Genomic DNA, 19,063 nt, shown 5'->3' with positions numbered 1-19,063 from the left:
AAACCTAAACTTTCATTGAAGATACAGTAAACTATTTTTTTAAATAAATAAAAGCTATTAAAGATGGATTTGGTATCTAGAATCAGCGCACTGCACTTTGACCGTGGAAATGCCAACAACCAGAAGTAATAATAAGCTGGAACTTATGAGAAGTACCTGAAATCTGGAATCAGTATTTACAAGTGGATGTTTCAAGTTCATTTACTATAGTTAATTTACAGGTAGTTGCATCCAAAGAACATTGCCCATTTAGGGCATTGTACCTTCAACATCAGGATATACAGAACAAAATTTTAGGATGGTTACATTTAAACATTAAAACTAATAATAAAGTTGCTTTCATTATTCTTCTTAAAATTATTCATAAAATTACTTAAAAGTAAAGAGCATCTATTGGGTTCCTTTGGTAAGTAAATGGTGATGTCTGTTTTTCCTGGTATAATGAGGATTAAGGCCAGGAATAAAACAATGATGCCCACTACCTATTCTACTAAACACTGTTTAGGAGGTCCTAACAGTAAGATAAGAAAAAGAAGTGAAAGGTATAAGAATTAGACAGGAAAAAGAAAGAAAAAAAATCCTTATTTGCAACTGTCTAATGCAGAAAATCCAAAAGCATCCACAGATACATTATCAGAACAGCAATGTTTAGCAAGACTGTGAGATACAAAAAAATTCAACAAACAAAATTTAACTGCATTTGCATTCATTGGCAAGGAGAATACCAAACTTTTAGACACTAATTAAAATGGTAGCAAACTATATAGTTCATAAGAATACAGCTGTTCATGAGTGACACTGGCCTTTAAGTTTCTTTCCTTCCAATGTCCTCATTTGGTCTTGGTATTGACGTAAAGGTGTCTAAAGACATCATCTTCGTAGTCTTTTGTTTTGTTTTGTTTCAATGAACACCATTGGAAATTCAGAACTTTCATTTTCTGCCCATAATGGCAAAGAGGAGAAAACTGACAAAGGAAAACATTTCACAAAATGTGTACTAATTGTCAAGTAAGAAGATGAACGCAAAGACAGCGGCACTCTAGACTTGCACTACACAGTAAGGTAGCCACTAGCCACACGTGACTTTATATTCAAATTAATTTAAATTAGAAATTCGGCAGCTCCATTGCCCTACTGCATTTCAAGTGCTCAACAGCCGCACGTGGCTCCTGACTACCATATTCCAAAAAAAACCAAACTCGTTGCCTTCGAGTTGATTTTGACTCATACTGACCCTACAGAACAGAACAGAACTGCCCCACAGAGTTTTCAAGGAGCGCCTGGTGAATTTGAGCTGCCAACCTTTTGGTTAGCAGACATAGCTCTTAACCACTATGCCACCAGGGCTTCCACTACCGTGTTAGATAGTACAGATAGAAAACATTTCCATCAACAGAAAAATTTCTGTCAGACGGCATTATTCTAGAAGAAATGTAATTAACTCAAAAAATATTTATGAGTACTTACAATATATAGGGTAACACTGATTTATGTGCTTCTTTGGCACACTGTTACTTGATACATTAAAGAACAAAATTACAGCTAACATTTATAGAGCACTAACTATGTGCCCCTACATGTGTCTTTCAGTTTGTTGTACTGTGGGGGACCGTGTGTTGACGTGATGCTGGAAACTATGCCACCGGTATTAAAATACCAGGAGGGTCACCCATGGCAGACAGGTGTCAGCTGAGCTTCCAGACTAAGACAGACTAGGAACAAAGCTACTTCTGAAAAGAATTATCCAGTGAAAACCTTATGAATAGCAGGGGAACACTGTCTGATATACTGCTGGAAGATGAGCCCCTCAGGTTGGAAGGCACTCAAAATGCGACTGCGGAAGAGCTGCCTCCTCAAAGTAGAGTCGACTTTAATGACATGGATGGAGTAAAGCTTTCGGGACCTTGATTTGCTGATGCGGCATGACTCAGATTGAGAAGAAACAACTGCAAATATCCACTAATAAGCGGAACCTGGAATGTATGAAATATGAATCTAGGAAAACGGGAAATCGTCAAAAATGAAATGGAATGCATAAACATTGATATCCTAGGCATTAGTGAGCTGAAATGGATTGGTACTGGTCATTCTGAATCATATGCCGGGAACGACATCTTGAAGAGGAATAGCGTTGCATTCATCATCAAAAGAACATTTCAAGATCTATCCTGAAGTACAACACTGTCAGTGACAGTATAATATCCATATGCCTACATGGCAGACCAGTTAATATGACTATTATTCAAACTTACACACCTATCACTAAGGCCAAAGATGAAGAAATTGAACATTTTTACCAACTTCTGCAGTCTGAAATTGATCAAACATGCAGTCAGGATGCACTGATAACTACTGGTGATTGCAATGCGAAAGTTGGAAACAAAGAAGGCGGATCTATAATCGGAAAATATGGCCTTGGTGACAGAAATGATGCCAGAGATGGCATGATTGAATTTTGCAAGACCAACAACTTCTTCATTGTAAGTATCTTTTTTCACCAACATAAACAATGACTATACACATGGACTTTGCGACATGGAATACTATGTCTGCGGAAACAGATGATGGAAAAGCTCAATATAATCAGTCAGAACAAGGCCAGGGGCTGACCACGGATCAGACCATTAATTACTCATATGCAAGTTCAAGTATAAACTGAAGAAAATGAGAACAAGTCCACGAAGGCCAAAGTACGACCTTAAGTATATCCCACCTGAATTGAGAGACCATCTCAAGAACAGATTTGATGCGTTGAACACCAGTGACCAAACCAGACGAGTTGTGGAATGACATCAAGGACATCATCTATGAAGAAAGCAAGAGGTTATTAAAAAGACAGGAGAGAAAGAAAAGACCTAAGAGGATGTCAGAAGAGGCTCAGAAACTTGCTCTTGAACATCGAGTACCAAAAGCAAAAGCAAAAAATGAAGTAAAAGAGCTGAACGAGAGATTTCGAAAGACAGCTAGAAAAGAGAAAATAAAATATGATGATGACATGTGCAAAGACCTGGAGATAAAAAACCAAAAGGGAGGAACATGCTCAGCATTTCTCAAGCTGAAAGAACTGATGAAAAAGTACAAACCTCGAGTTGCAATATTGAAGGACTCTACGAGGAAAATGTTAAATGTTACAGGAAGCATCAAAAGAAGATGGAAGGAATACACAGAGTCCGTATACCAAAAAGAATTGGCCGACTTTCAACCATTTCAAGTAACACATGATCAGGAACCGATGGTACTTAAGGAAGAAGTCCAAGCTGTACTGAAGGCACTGGCGAAAAACAAGGCTCCAGAAATTGACAGAATACCAACTGAGATGCTTCTGCAATTGGATCCAGCGCTGGAAGTGCTCACTCGTCTGTGCCAAGAAGTTTGGAAGACAGCTACCTGGCCAACCGACTGAAAGAGATCCATATTTATGCCTATTCCCAAGAAAGGTGATACAACAAACTGCAGAAATTATTGAACAATATCATTAGTATCACAGCAAGCAAAATCTTGCTGAAGATCATTCAAAAGCAGCTGCACCATTGTATCAACAGGGAATTGCCAGAAATCCAAGCTGGATTTAGAAGAGGATGTAGAACCAGGGATATCACTGCTGATGTCAGATGGAGCCTGGCTGAAAGCAGAGAATACCGGAAAGATGTTTACCTGTGTTTTATTGAGTATCTAAAGGTGCTCGACAGTGTGTATCATAACAAATTATGGATTATGCTGAGGAGAATGGGAATTCCGGAACACTTAATTGTGCTCATAAGGAATCTGTACATGGATCAAAAGGCAGTTATTCAAACAGAACAAGGGGATATTGCATGATTTAAAGTCAGGAAAGGTGTGCATCAGGGTTGTATCCTTTCACCATACCTATTCAATCTGTATGCTGAGCAAATAATCATAAAGAAGAAGAGGATATCAGGATTGAAGGAAAACTCATTAACAACCTTCCTTATGCAGATGGCACAACCTTGCTTGCTGAAAGTGAAGAGGACTTGAAGCACTTACTGATGAACATCAAAGATCACAGCCTTCAGTAGGGATTACACCTCAAGCTTTTAAGACCCCAGACACTACTCACCAAACTAAGATGAAGAACATAAACTTTATGAACTATATTATGCCAATTGACCAAAACGTTCCACAAGACTATGGTCCTAATCTTTCAAACCCAGGAAAGCAATCCCACGAAGTATCTGGTTATGTTTAAGTATCCATAACTGTGCCCCCTTATGTGCTTTATTATATATATGAACATATGTGCACAGTCACGTATATGCATATATATACATACGCCTATATGCACACATATATACTCATATATACATACCCATACATATATGTCTACATACATACATATATTTCTTGGTTGTTGTTACTATTGTTTCAAAATTACATATGCCATAGCAATTACCAAAAAGTCCTTTCTTCTTAGGTACATTTCAGTGACATCACTTTTATCAGGCTGTGCACGCTTCACCCTCATTCGCTGTTACCTTTTCCATCACCAAAAATAACAAGTACCTACTACCTAGACACTGAATTCCCCTCTCCCCCAGCCCACTTTCCCAGTAACGGCTCATCTATTAATTTTTTAAATAAAAGTTGAGAAGAAAAACTCTGAGCTTCTACAAGCTGTTTTGGGGTGCTCCCCAATTTTCCCAAAATTGACTCTCCTTTACCTTGAGTATTATTTTGGCATTAAACATAAAACAAAAGTTTGAGACCAACATATCCCCTTCTACCCAAGCCTTAGGAGCCCGGGTGGCACAAAGGTTAAGCACTTTGCTGCTAACTGAAAGGTGGGAAGTTTGAACCTACCCAGCAGCTCCAAGGGACAAAGACCTGGCAGTTTGCTTCCATAAAGATTACAGCCAAGAAAGCTCTATGGGGCAGTTCTCTTGTCATATGGGGCCATTATGAGTCGGGATCAAGTTGACAATACCCAACAACAACCACCCAAGTCTTATTCTGAATCTCCATCGCTTTTTTGTTGAACACCTTCAACAGTCTTCTAACTGGTCTTTCTGCCTCATGTCTTGTCTTCTTGAGATCAAATTTTTCACACTGCTGCCAAATATCTAAACTACAGACCTGAGAAGTCACACACCACTGTGTGAATTCAAGCTAATTATTATGGTAACTCAGGCCTTAGATGACCCAGCCCCTGCCTACTTCTCTAGGCTCACCTCACACTACTCCCTTCCTCATTTATTCATTCAACAAATATTACTAACCAATACTATGTCCCAGGCATTGTGCTTAAGGCTTGATCCACACCATCAAGGAGAAGCAAACAAGGTCTCCGCACTCATATATTAGAGTCTAGTAAGGGAAACCAAAGTTCATTAATCAATCACGCAAGTAAATATAAAATTCCAAATGTGGTCGGTCCTAGGAAAGCACTAAATCAATTATCTAAGTATAAGATTGGGGAATTTCACCTTTCAGGGAGGTTAAGGAAAGCTTCCCTAATACAAAGTGACTATGGAGCTGAGATCTGAAGGATCAGGTGAAAGTGAAAAGGAACAGGGAACAGTACAAATATGTTGCCCTGTGACAGGAAGGGGGATAGGAGCGGGAAGGATTGAAAAAAAACGTGGTGCAGTTAATGTGCACAGAAAATCCAACTGTGGTATGTAGAGGGGAGAGGGGTTTGAGTATATGAAGCTGGAAAGGTAGTAACTTAATCAAAGCCACTCAATGAGCAAGGAGTGAATAAAACTTCACTTCAAATCTGTAGAATCTGTCTCTGGAACCCACCTCTACACTATATGCTTTCACATAGTAGTTAGTTCATATATTTCAGTCCATAAATATCTATCAAATGCCTACTGTGAAACAAACAATGTGCTGTATGCTGCATACACAATAGTGAGCCAATGATGAGCAGAAGCAAACCAAAACTCTGCCCTCATGGAGCTTACCATTTAGTAGAACAGTCAATGATACAATCACACAAACCAGTTTAAAATTGCAGTTTTAACAAATGTTACAAAGCAAATGGTGATACTGCAACCATCACTGAGACCTCCCCTGCTCTGCCATACCTGGATCTCCAAATATGGACATGGGAGGGATCCAGATATCAAATTCGGGGTGCCAATCTTGCCCCCTAGAAACTGGATGGCATTAAAGCTCCAAGCTCCCCTGGGGCTGGGAGCACGTTGGCTTTCAGCTGCTAGGCCCCACGTTGCTCCTTGTTCACACAAACAATAAATTTCTGCTTTCTGTTTCCCTTGCAACTGGTGGTGTGGCATCCGTCTTACCTCGACTGGCTAATAAGACAGAAAATGAACCCGTATTCGGTTATAATATGAAATAAGGACATTATCTAGTTCAGAGTGGTCAGATTTACTTGACAAAGGAAATTACTCAGCTGAGCTCTGAAGAATTAAATGTCAACCACGCAAAGGTGGAACAAGGGCATTCTAGGCCAAGGAAATATACACATGTAAGGTTCTAGAAAGAGGAAGCAGATCAAAAGCCAGTGTGCCGGAACCAGAGACAGCTCCATGGGCAGTCGACCTGTGCAGTGTCACCAGTGTCACAAGCTCCACTCTCAAAAGGGCCCCAAGCTTCATTTAACACTTTGCTACTGCTGTCCTGAAATCCTTAATAATTTTCTCTTTAAACATGTTTTCTAAGTAGAGCCCAACGGGACAACGGAGCATGTGTGTGAATAGCACGCATACATACACAGTATAGGGAGCCAAAGGCCCCCAAGATGGCTAGGTTGGGTGTGACCTGGGCCCAAATTTGGCAGCTGCAGAAGAGAGGTGGCCCACATGGGGAAAGCTGGAACCTACAGTGGGAAGCAGGCTTGCCTATCCATCTCCAGAGTCTGAAACACTTGCACAAATATTAACTCCCCAGCCTGAGCTCTGGGGCACAGAATGCCATACTTAGGCAGTGAACTGTGTCACTAAATTGTGGAACAAAAGCAGACACACGACACTGCAATAAAGCATACAGGGAATTATTAGAATTCTTCAAAAAGTTTAGAATCTCTGGTTTTGATAACTGCTGCAACACTGCAAAGCAAATATCCGCAGGCTTAGAAAAACAAATTAAGTATATGATCATCACATTCAACAAAAAAGAATGCCATTTTAATACGAAGCTTCAGATGAACCAATTATTAATGAAGAACACAACTTTAAAATTACTTTTTTCTTATAACTGAAGATACAGCAACAGAATACATATACATAAACACGCATTTTGAACTAGACAAATTATGAAGCCACTTTTTAGTTTCCTATATGACCTCTCGACAGCAACAGGTTTTTTTATATGACCTCTACAAGTTATAAGAAATGCTAAACAGTAAAATATCACTGTATATTTTTATATTTAATATTAAATTCAGACTAACGTACAACTGATTTGTTTTGAAAAAATTGTTCTGCAAGATCATCAGCTCTAGATGTACCAAAATTTATATTCTGAAATAATTTATCTGAAATTTATATCAATGTTGTCACAACCTATAAAATAACTCTTAAATAGGCCCCACATTTTCATTTTGCACTGGGCCCCACAAACCATGTAGCTGGCCCTGGCTGAAAGACAAAGACAACTCAATTAGAAATATGGCTAGGATATGAAGCAAGGATTAACAACTGTGCTGAGCTTTCAAAAGCCTGTGAAGAAAGCCATTAAATATAAGGGAAGGGAATGAGATATGGCTTACTAAATCGGAACCCTTACAGGTAGCACTCAACATTCCACAGTTTTAACAACCACCCTACGACTGATTATGCAAGGTGAAACTTTGAAAGCCTCTGTTTTCTTTTTAGGTGACATCGAGTTGATTTCAACTTATAGTGACCCCATGTGACAGAAGAGAACTGTCCCATAGAGTTTTCTTGGGGAGAATCTTTACAGAAGCGGATCACCAGGTCTTTCTCCCATGAAGCCGCTGGGTGGGTTTAAACCACCGACCTTTCCATTAGCAGTCAAGCATTTAACTGTTGTACCACCAGTGCTCCTCTGAAAGCTTCTACTCTAGAATATTCTCTTTGTCACTTCATACTGGACCTCTTTCCACAATTACAAATGAATAGAATTTGACCTGAGAGTAAATCTGTATCTTATGTCCAAAATAAAGTTTATTGGCTTTCTAAGAGTCCTTTCTCCCTCAAAGGACTTTTTCCCCCTTTTGTTAACAAGGTGCAGTGCAGTGGGGTTTCTCTTATGTATTTCTGGCCTTGGGTTTATAATTTTGCCAAAAAGACTGGCTAGGCCACAATCTTGCAAAGAAATTAGTTTGTCTACTACGCAAATAGGGTGCAGAAAATCCCACGATAGGATTAAGTGGCCTTGTGGGAATTGGTCAATTGCTATGCAAATTGAGTGAGTGTAGTCTACCAAAGCGATTGGTCAATAAGTGGCCCTGGTACGAGGACCCTGAAATTGACAAGGAGTAGGGTTTGGTTTTGTTTTTTTGTTTGGCTAGGCTTACATAAGGGTCAATCCCACAGAGGTTGACGGGAACCTCACTACCATCAAAGAGCCTGGAGCAGAGCACATCTTTTGGACCGAGGGTCCCTGCGCTGAAAACCTCTCCTAGACACAGGAGACAGCTATAACACTAAAGACAGTACAAGATAGCAAGAAACAGCAGCAACCACAGCAGAGTCCAGCAGCAGAGAAACAGCGGCAACAGTACGAGTAGCGGGAACCAGGAGACTGGTGCCAGTTGGCTGCAGTGAGCTTGCCAACCCATTGAGCAAGAGAGCTGAAAGCCTTCAGGTAGGAGGCTTGCTGGCAGAGTGGGATGCCTTTGAGCACTTGTCTGCAGATCTAAAGAGCTATAACACTTGCCTAAGCAGGGCAGAGGCGGAGAAAAGGTTGGGCGGCAGGCATGGCTGAGAGAAGGCCAGTGGGCACGGCCAAGAAGCTAGGAGCTGTCTTGGCTGAAAGCTGTCCTGATTAAAGAACTGTACCTCTGTCTCCTAAGTTGTATCCTGTTACTTCCAAGTTGATCCTGATCCTGAGTTGTTACCTGTTATTTCCCTAATAAATCATATGATCGTGAGTACGGTCTATGAGTTCTATGTGGCCGTTGCAACAAATTACCAAACCCAGCAGAGGAGTAGATAGGGCGCGGGGAAGGGGAGGTGGACTGGTGTCAGAAATGGTGAAAAGGCTGGAGAGTGGATGTATGTCTGATTACCACCTCATAGGAATCAGCTTCGGGCTGATCCTGATTCTCATTCCTCCGGCCGAATGTAGACAAGGTCTGATGCTACTAAAAAAAATTACATAAAACCCATTGCCGTCAAGTAGATTCCAACTCATACAACCCTGTAGGACAGAGCAGAACTTCCCCATAGGGTTTCCGAGGGGAGGCTTGTGGATCTGAACTGCCGACCTTCTGGCTAGCAGCAGAGTACTTAACCACTGTGCCATCAGGGCTCCAGATTACATAAGGTTTTGCTTAATTAGCACTGATAAAGCTTTAGAAACAGGATGGCCTAATTTATAAATGCAAATATACAAATCTACCCAGTCTGTTATATCTTTTTTCTTTCATATAAAAATAATTACAGGGCATTCAATAAAGCAGTCAGATTTTAAAATCACATGCAACATGCAAATTTATCAAAATGATGCACTATTTGTGATTTAATGTCTGTATATTGTAAAAAATTCAAATTGTATAAAAACATAGGAAATGAGGACTCTTGCCACTTCCAATTCTATCTGCTAGACGGCAGTTCTTAATAGTATACATCTTCTGTTTCTATGTATGTATAAACATATGCAGAGGTTTTTTTTTTTTAACAAAACAAAAATGGGATAATACTTGTAATGGTTAATTTTATGAGCCAGTTGTTTGGTTAAACACTAGTCTAGATGTTGCTGCGATGTTTTATTTTATGGATGTGACTAACATTTATAATCAAGTCGACTTTAACTATAGAACATTACCCTTAATAATGTGGGTGGGCCTCATCCAATCAGCCGAAGACTTTAAGAACAAAAACTGGTTTCCCTGAGAATTTTGTCTCAACATTCTAACAGAAATCCTACCTGAGCTTCCAGACTGCCTGCCTGCCCTACAATTTTCAGATGCGAGACTGCAACATCAACTCTTGCCTAAGTGCCCAGCCTGCCGGCCTGCCCTACAAATTTCAGACTTGCCAGCCCCCACGATCACATAAGCCAATTACTTAAAATCTCTTATGAAGGCCTGGCGATCTGCTTCCATTAAGATCATAGCCCAGAAACCCCTCTACAACAAGTAGTTCTACTCTCTAACATACGGTGTTGCCACTGCCGTCAATCAGAATCAACTCCATGGCAATAGTATATGGAATTTAAAAAAAAAAAAAACCCACCGCCAATGAGTCGATTCCAATTCACAGTCGCCAACCTTTTGGTTAGCAGCCCAATACCTGAACCACTGCACCACCAGGGCTTGTTATTCCATGGAATACCATGGTTCCTTTAATCAATTTCTTATCACTAGACATTTACATTGTTTCTTTTCTACAGCGGAGTATATGACAATAACATCCTTTGTATTATGTACAAGTATTTCTACAGGCTGAAAAAATGACTAGAAGTGAAATAGCTGGGGTCAAAGGACATGTAAATCTTTAAGGCTTTTGTAACATACTGCCAAATCATCTAGCAAAAAAGTGTAGCACTTTGTATTTCCACTAGCAGTGACTGCTTCCCCACACCATTACACTTTAAAACACCATTTTAATCATAGTTCTGTTTCTACGAAGAATAGTTGCAACTTCCTGTTCTTTTCTCATGTCAGTGCTCCAATGTTTCAATTACTGTAGCTTTTGAATGCATTTTAATAACTGGGACATCAAGTTCCCCAGACCCTCCGCTCTTCTTTTTTAAAATGTTCTTGGTTATTATCATACAATTATTTTTCCAGATGTACTTTCTATTAATTACTTAGTCGAGTTTTTCTTCTGCCTTAAAAAAGGAGTGAGGTGGAAAGAGGGATTTTCACTGACGTTATATTCAATTTATAGATTAATGCAGGAGGAACTGTCACCTTAACTAGATTGACCCTTGGATCCAGGTACATAAAGTCTTCATTTAATTCTCATCTTCTTTTCTATCCTTTAAATAAGCTGTACAGTCTTCTTTATCCCTACAGTTTTTATTCATAACTAAATTTTTTTAATTTTTTTTTTTTTTTCAATTTTTAAACTGTTCATTGTTGGTATAAAGGAACTCTTGCAATTGGTTTATTTATCTTGTATCTGGCCACCTTAACAAACTATTGGTTCTAGTCACTTTTTAGTTTCCTTGGATTTTGTTTTTCTGAATGTCTTTTATTTTTTATTCCAATATATGCCTTTATTCCCTCTTCTGATCTTACTGCCTCAGCTAGGCCCTCCAGAAGGTGTTGAACAATAGTCATACTAGAACTCCAAGAATAAAAAATAGTACCATTTAATAGTGGTTTCAAATACCTGTTTTATATTGTATTGAGAATTCCTTTCAAATTCCTAGTTTACTACATTTTTCATGATGAAATGTTGTTAATTTTATCAACTGCCTTTTAGGCATCTATGAATAATTTCAAAAGTCTTTTCACATTTCTTCTCTGGGTCACTGGCTATGTTTGATTTAGATGAGCTTGACACAAGTTAAATGGAAAATACATATTTAATCTGAATATGAAATATAAATTCCCCATTAATTAGTTTCTTGAAGGAAAGAATTTTGTTAGTGCCATTTTCCTAATATCTAGTGCTACCCAACCCTAATATCTAGTGCCACCCAACCTAATATCTAGTGCCACAGCGGGGACTAAAAGACAAGAGTTGAAATAAAAAAAAAATGCTTACTCAATATAATGCATCTTTCCAATAAGAAAAGTAAATGCTATAATCAAAATTCTTAATTTTATGACATGTACATATTGGTTGTTGTTATTGCTAGTTGCCATCCAGCTGATTCAGGTCACGGTGACTCCAAATGCACACAGAACTGTTCCATAGGGTTTTCAATTCCGTGAAGGAGATCGCCAGGCCTGTCTTCTGAGATGCCTCTGGGTGAGTTTGCATCAAAAACTTTTCAGCTAGTAGTTGAGCGATTAAATATTTATACCACCCAGCAGCCTTCGCTTATTGGTTACAAAAAAAAAAAAAAAAAAAAGCATTTTATCTTACACATAGAAGTGGGTCAGTATCGACTAAATAAATGTCTAAATACACTATGTTCTCTCAGGCCTTCATACAATCACAACCCTCTACCGGGGATATCCCTTATCCAAATGGGGAAGTCCAGTTTGTCCTTCATTACTCAGCTTAAGAGTCACCTGTTCCAAGAAGCTCTTTCTATATCCCCATCTCAGTCTGCGATAGACGCCCCTCCTCTGTACTCTCATAGAACACTAGTACATAACTCTATCATTAACATCACCTCAAAGTTGCTAATTTATTTGCCTTTCTGCTCCACTACACCAGACACTCCTTGAAAACAAGGCCTGCAACTAACATATACATACAGAACAGATGTTCTAGAATGAATGAATGGCCGGAGTTTGAATGTCAGATCCAAACTAGCTGTATGACCACAGCAAATCATTTACCACCTCTGAATCTCAGATTATCTCATTTCTGAAGTTTCAGAACATCTGTTTATCCTATCTACTTTATAGGACTGAAGGGAGAATCAAATGAGATAGTAAGAATTTTTGTATAGTACCACGATTTTGCAGATGCTTTCAAAAATATTAAACAAATTTCACTACAATTAAAACTATGAAAACCAGTCATGAATCTTTTCTTTAAAGCTGGATTTAGACTTACGAAAATTCATTCTGGTATTAAAACAAATATATAAAATTCTTTTTCTACAAAGTATCAGTTATCACATGTGCTCTGCAATTTCTTATATTATCACTGTACACACTAAGGACAATCTGTACCAACCTAAGAGAGTCCGGGTAGCCAAACCAAAAAAATTCAAAGCAATAAAGCACTCAGACTTACGGTTCAAACCAATGTAATATTAATATATAAGAATACTAAAGTTTTCCGTTATGCTGTCTCTAAAATCAAAACACATCCTTACATTTCATACCTATTCACGAAAAGTAAATAGAAACAAACTTACTTAAAAATTCATCCACAATATGAGATGAACAGAGATAACTGTAGGAAAATATGGATCACATAATCACATTTATGTTAAAAGAATAATTTTTATTGTATTTGTTTTCATATACTTAGAAAATTTCAATATGGATATGTAAGAAGATATAAACAGTCATCTCTGAAGAGTGGAAATGGGGGTTTAGGGAACTTTTACTTTTCCCTATTCACCCTTCCATACAGCTTGAATTTCTTACCATGCAGAAAGGTACCTAAGTTTTCTTTTTTTTAATCAGAGAAAGTTATATTGTCTCATTTGTATTAAAAAAGAAAAGAAAAACTATATATATACATGTATATTTTTAAAACATAGTGAAAAGTTCAAAATATATTCGGTCAAACTTAATGTGGATTACTTAGGGAATAGGAGCTGAGGTTGGGGGTGGGGAAAGGGAGAGGAGGGAAAGTCTCAATTTTTATTCAGTAAATTTGCCTGTTCCTGATGTACTTTAAAAGAATGTATTCTGGTATTACAGCAATAATTTTTATATAACATAAAATTTCAAATTTTCAGGTCTACAATTAGGTAACCTCCTAAATTCACACAGTAAGACTCCCACTGAAGAGAATGTTAACATAGAAGTGTTGACTTTACTTATTCTGATACATATTTAACAGACTCTTAATCATGGGCGAATTTTTTGATGATGCCATGTTTTTTCATGAATGGTATGGATGCTCAATCACTGTTTGTCAGTAGTTTTTTATTATTTGAAAAAGAGGGGTGTCAACTGCAAGCAGGATATTAACAGTTCCATGAAGCACATCACACACATGGGTCATAGGGGTCCCATGGCACATGGCACTTCCTGGTTACACTTGAGCCATAATTCTTATTCAACTTTCCAAAAATACACACAAAATACTAAATAAACATTGCACTTGATGTACATAATTGTTATTAGTTAGATTTAAAAAAAAAAAAAGCCCAGTGCCGTCGAGTCGATAGTTTGATTTAGGGTGGGCCATATCAGTACCACGTCATCACTCATGGGACGTGACGCAGGAAGTACATCACAAACTGTTTTCACACCCCTCAAAAAAAAAAAAAAACTAATTTACTCGAATATTTTCCAACACTGGTAACCGTACCTTCCTAATAACACAAAGGAAACAGTAAACATACTTGCAAGCTTTATCTTGCTATACAGAAGCCAAAAGACTCAAAAGTTTACACAATCACTCTGGGAAGCATCCAGGAAGCATCCCCTCATACAAATGGATCCCGACACTCAAATGTGGCACAGACCAACTTTCTTGTTTTTTAGGCAGCTATACCAGTATCCACCATGATGCCAGAATGAACTAAAGTGACTCCAATGCCTGCCAATAAACCTCCAGGGGCAGAAAACGTAACTGAGACATTATGTCCCAGAGACAATGAAAGAGCTGTTGTTAGGTGCTGAGTTGATTCTGACTCATAGTGATTCTGTGTGTTGCTGTTCTTTATGGGAACAGATCTCCAGGTCTCTCTGCCTTTCGGGGGAAATCATTCTTTATGTTGAGCACTATAAAATCCATATATATTTCTTTTATTCTATAGGTCTAGTATACTACTATATTTTGCAGCTTATCCAATAACCTAAATAGGAATGAATTCTAGAAATACACAGTGAGGCAACTGCAATGTCCAAAAACATGAACATATTTAGAAGTTTCCCAACAAGTAAAGAACTGTAACTTATAGTACTATAACATGTTGACTTTGAAAAGCAACATGGTTGAGTAAAAAGTAAAAATTAAACAAGAGTTCTGAAATGGGAGTCTGGTGATCAGGGTTCTGGATCAGTCTCGTCACTAATTTGCTCTGTGACCTACCTTGGGCAAATCACTTCTACCTCTTCACCTGAGTTTCCCCAGGTGTAAAACGGAAGGGAAAATGCTTAGGCTAAGTTCTTATTTTTCAGGGTCCCCGTTTCCTGAGAGAAGCAGATAAAATCTAAAGACCCTATTATCAAAAATGTATGTTTGCACTCAAAGAAAAGAATTGCTTACAGTTTCCTTCTTGGAATCCGTAAGTTAAGACCTCTGTATTAAAAGATCTCTTTCAATTGTTCTACAGAATAAAATTCTGTGCTAAATGTATGAATTATCTAAAGGAAAAACTATGCAAAAATAATTTTGAAAGGCATCACTAATTAGTTTGAATTTTAAAACACATTTTTGCAGTGAAAAAATAGCAATTCTTTATGAATAAGGTTTTCTCAGATACACAGATGAATAAATGGTAAAATGACACATTCATCTTTTTTATATCCCAAAACTTAATAACTGAAGAAGATTTAACAATTTTAACTAACCCCCAATGAATTCGTTTACCCACTTTCTGGCCACACCATCCCACAGGTTAAAAGGCAGTGGTAAATGGTAACGGACAAACCTGAGTTTGAGTCCCCACTCGGCCACTCTCTATGTAAATTTGGGCAAACTACTTTTTACTTAGCACCCACGTTTAAGTTCTTTAGTCTGTAAAATGAAAAATAATACCTACCTCACAGTTACTGAGGATTAAATAAGGTAATATATGAAAAGTGTTTGGCACAGTGCCTGGCACACAGTAAACACTCAATAAACGTTAATTAATATTATTAATAATAGTAAATGAAATGCAGCTTTCATACTGAGAAATAATACAATAACTGCTAGTCTTGCCATCAGGTACACATTTTTGAATAAAAACCAAACCAAACCTGTTGCCATGAATAGTTAAAAAAATTTTTCAAAAAGTAAATTTCTATTCTCAATAACTTGTTTCCTTCTCAACAGCCTTTTCCTCTGGAAAGATAAAAGGCATGTAAATGGATATCTATACAGCACATGAGAGGTGATAGAGTGGAAAGAGACCCACCTTTGGAGTCAGATCTAATTCAGTCCCTTAGTAATTATGTAGCCTAGGCCACTTAAACTCCCTCTCAATCTCTTAAGGCTGTTGCAAGAATTAGTAAGTATGTAAAGCATCAAGTCCAGTATCTGACGTGCAGTATACACTCAATAAACAATATTACTATTATACAGTATTACTAGTATTTTTCTCAGCTGCTCCTGATAAGTGATAAAACTAGTTGTACCAGGGATGAGGAGAGGTTCTGGCAAGCACTAATTTGCCAATGATGAGCCCCATTAAACCCACTGCGTCAAGCCGATTCCGACTCATAGTGACCCTATAGGGCAGAGTAGAAACGCCCCATAGAGTTTCCAAGGAGCACCTGGTGGATTCGAACTGCTGACCTCTTGATTAGCAGCCGTAGCACTTAACCACTATGCCACCAGGGTTTCTGCCAACATGAGGGATACTAATTTTATCTTATCAATGTAAGAACTAAAGCAGTGTTTTCTGGGTCACATGCTCCTTCCAGAGTCTAATGAAAAAGAGGTCCCTAGCTCCTAGAAAAACGTCAGGGATTTCAGGTAACTCTGTATGTTAGGGATTTTAAGAACTTTTGTATTTAAAGGGGATAAGAAGCTGGTTTTTTCTGGACTTGCTTCCGAGAGTCTCAAAATGTTATCTATTCAGTTTGTGACAAACTAACACAAAACCAAACCAAACCTAGTGCCACCGAGTCGATTCCGACTCATAGCGACCCTATAGGACAGGGTAGAATTAACTGCCCCATAGAGTCTCCAAGGAGCGCCTGGCGGATTCGAACTGCTGACCCTTCGATTAGCGGCCATAGCACTTAACCACTACGCCACCAGGGTTTCCAAATTAACACAATATACTTAATTTTTTCGTGATGAAGTAATTTTTAGACTTCTCAATTTCATGTGCTAAAATATCTGGTGGAGTGCTGGTGGCATAATGGTTAAGAGCTCAGCAGCTAACCAAAACGTCAAGAGTTCAAATCCACCAGCCGCACCTTGGAAACCCTGTGGGGGCAGTTCTATTCTGTCCTATATAGCCACTATGAGTCGGAATCGACTCGACAGCACCTAACAGCAAAATATTTGGTGTTCAGTATGAAAGCAAAACTTGATAAATGGAACCAGAAACTATGCTAGAATTAGTTGAAGTATTTTTAAATGTGAAGCTCGGACACATGACCCAAACATCAACCCAAAAGGAAAAGAAAAAAGTCCAAAAAGGCAACAAAAGATGGCTGCATTAAATTCTAAGGGTTAAACAATTCAAGTAAGCAATCGAGCCAGCCTCTAACTTCCAAAAATAATGCAGAAACACTGAAGTCAATGTATAAAAAACAAACGTGAACCAGCAAATACAGATACACAATTTACTGAGTTACCTGAATGCAGTTTATCCTTAATTCTACTAACTGCATGGAGTACTTTTATCCTTTGACTCGGCCTTCTCAAACTCCCTGGGGTAAATAATCTACTCATCAAACTACTTACTGTATAGTGTAAGAATGAAGTCAACGAGTACCGAAGACGCCACTCTCCTTAACGCGCGACCCACAGGGAGCTCGGTACTGGGCCAGATTTTGCCCCAATGACCTTGGTCCCAAAGGTTCCCCTCCCTCCAACCAGCCGGCCCATCCACGTGCTGCGAGCTGCGGTTACCCCAGAGGTAGCTTCATTTCAGGGAAAGCTCTTGGTGACCCGAATGCACGAAAATAAGGGCTGCTAACAGCATCCAGACACTGTCATTCCTTTCCTCCCGGCACCAACTCCCCAGCGGTGCGCATACAGCTGCACAAATTTCCCCGAACGAAACCCTGTGGAGACAACTCTGACCTCCCTCCCTGCGACCTGGTCTGCGTGGCAGAGAGTAGGGTGAAGACTTGGCACAGAACACTCCTTTCCTACTCCACCACACTCCTGACGCCTGGCTAGGGTGCTGGGCAGCAAAGGGAAGAAGGACAGCCCCAGGAAGGAGAGAACGAAGACAGGAGCAGAAAAGTAGGATGGAGAATCCTGCGCCACGCCACTGCCACCTCCTCCACCACTTCCAGGGCTTCCTGAAGGCCCTTCCCGGTCGCCAGCCCAGCGGGGGGCAAAAACTGGTACAGCAGAATCGGCTGGAGGCCAGAGGGTCCCGGGACCAGGGCCGCGAAGTCCTCACCATCAGAACTTTGGCCGCGTTCTCCAGCTGAGCGATCACTTCTGGGGGCCCCAGCGCCGCCGCCATCATGGTCTCTCTTCAATGACGCGCCATGCGCTGCATTATGGGAGCGGGCACCGGAGCGGCCAATCGCGGCGGCGGGCCTGGAGTCCCGCGCGTTGCCCCGGGGTTGTCGCGGCCTCTGCGGGTCTGGCTCGTCGCCGCGATTTGCGGCGGCAGGGGAGAGGAAGAGCGTAAGCCGCGACTGGCGTCGCCGGGGCAAGGAGCGCCGGAGCTCGGTGTCGGGTCAGGCAGAGCAGCTTGTCCAGACGATGGCGCGGCGCCCTCTTTGCTGCGGAGGACCCCCGCCTGGCAGCCCGGGCGCATGCGCACCGCCCCGGCTCCCGGCCGACAGAGTTCCCACTCCCGATCCGGTGAACACCCGTCGCCCGCGGCAGTCATCGGGCCTTGGCCGAGACGCCAGTCCTCTCCCTGTGTTCTCTGCCTTTCTCGATGCCCACCACTCGCCCCTATTGTTAACATCTCTCCCATTTATCTCCGACTAGAATGTCTTAGACTTGGAACCACTCTCCCAACGTCTATCTTTTCCTGAGATTGCACCTCCTTTCAGAATCTCTCTGCCTTCTGCGTCCTACTTTTCTGTTTCTTCTGGCCGTGGGATAGATAGCTTCGTTTTCTTAGTGGAGGTCCTTCTGCAGATTTGTTTGGGCAGCCGGTTGCTGTGAGACCTGAGCAGGACAACCCATCTTTTTGCCTTTTCACTTTCAAGGGCTATGTCATATAAAACCAAACGCATTGCCATCTCGTCGATTCCAACTCATAGCCACCCTATAGGACAGAGTAGAACTGCTCCCATAGGGTTTCCAGGGAGCGGCTGGTGGGTTCAAACTGGTGACCTTGAGAT

The 19,063-nt window shown here is 40.1% G+C and overlaps 1 protein-coding gene across 4 annotated transcripts in view; it reads right to left on the bottom strand.

Moving 5' to 3' along the window:
* XPO4 (exportin 4) overlaps positions 1-18,315 on the bottom strand; it is a 188,329-nt gene extending 170,014 nt beyond the window's left edge. For 2 of the 4 annotated variants that reach the window (XM_010593941.3, XM_064275361.1), the window contains exon 1: positions 18,160-18,308. In XM_010593941.3, coding sequence (XP_010592243.1) covers positions 18,160-18,228 — 69 coding nt within the window. In that variant the 5' untranslated portion in view covers positions 18,229-18,308. Of the gene's footprint in view, positions 1-18,159 lie in introns of all 4 variants that reach the window. The other 2 variants (XM_023553115.2, XM_023553113.2) reach the window with 2 other exon arrangements.
* Positions 18,316-19,063: the final 748 nt, after the last annotated feature.

Source organism: Loxodonta africana, chromosome 23 (genome assembly GCF_030014295.1).
Source record: "Loxodonta africana isolate mLoxAfr1 chromosome 23, mLoxAfr1.hap2, whole genome shotgun sequence".
Classification (NCBI taxonomy): Eukaryota; Metazoa; Chordata; class Mammalia; order Proboscidea; family Elephantidae; genus Loxodonta; species Loxodonta africana.
Note: the sequence above shows the minus strand (reverse complement) of the source record. Positions and strands in the feature narration are given on the sequence as shown.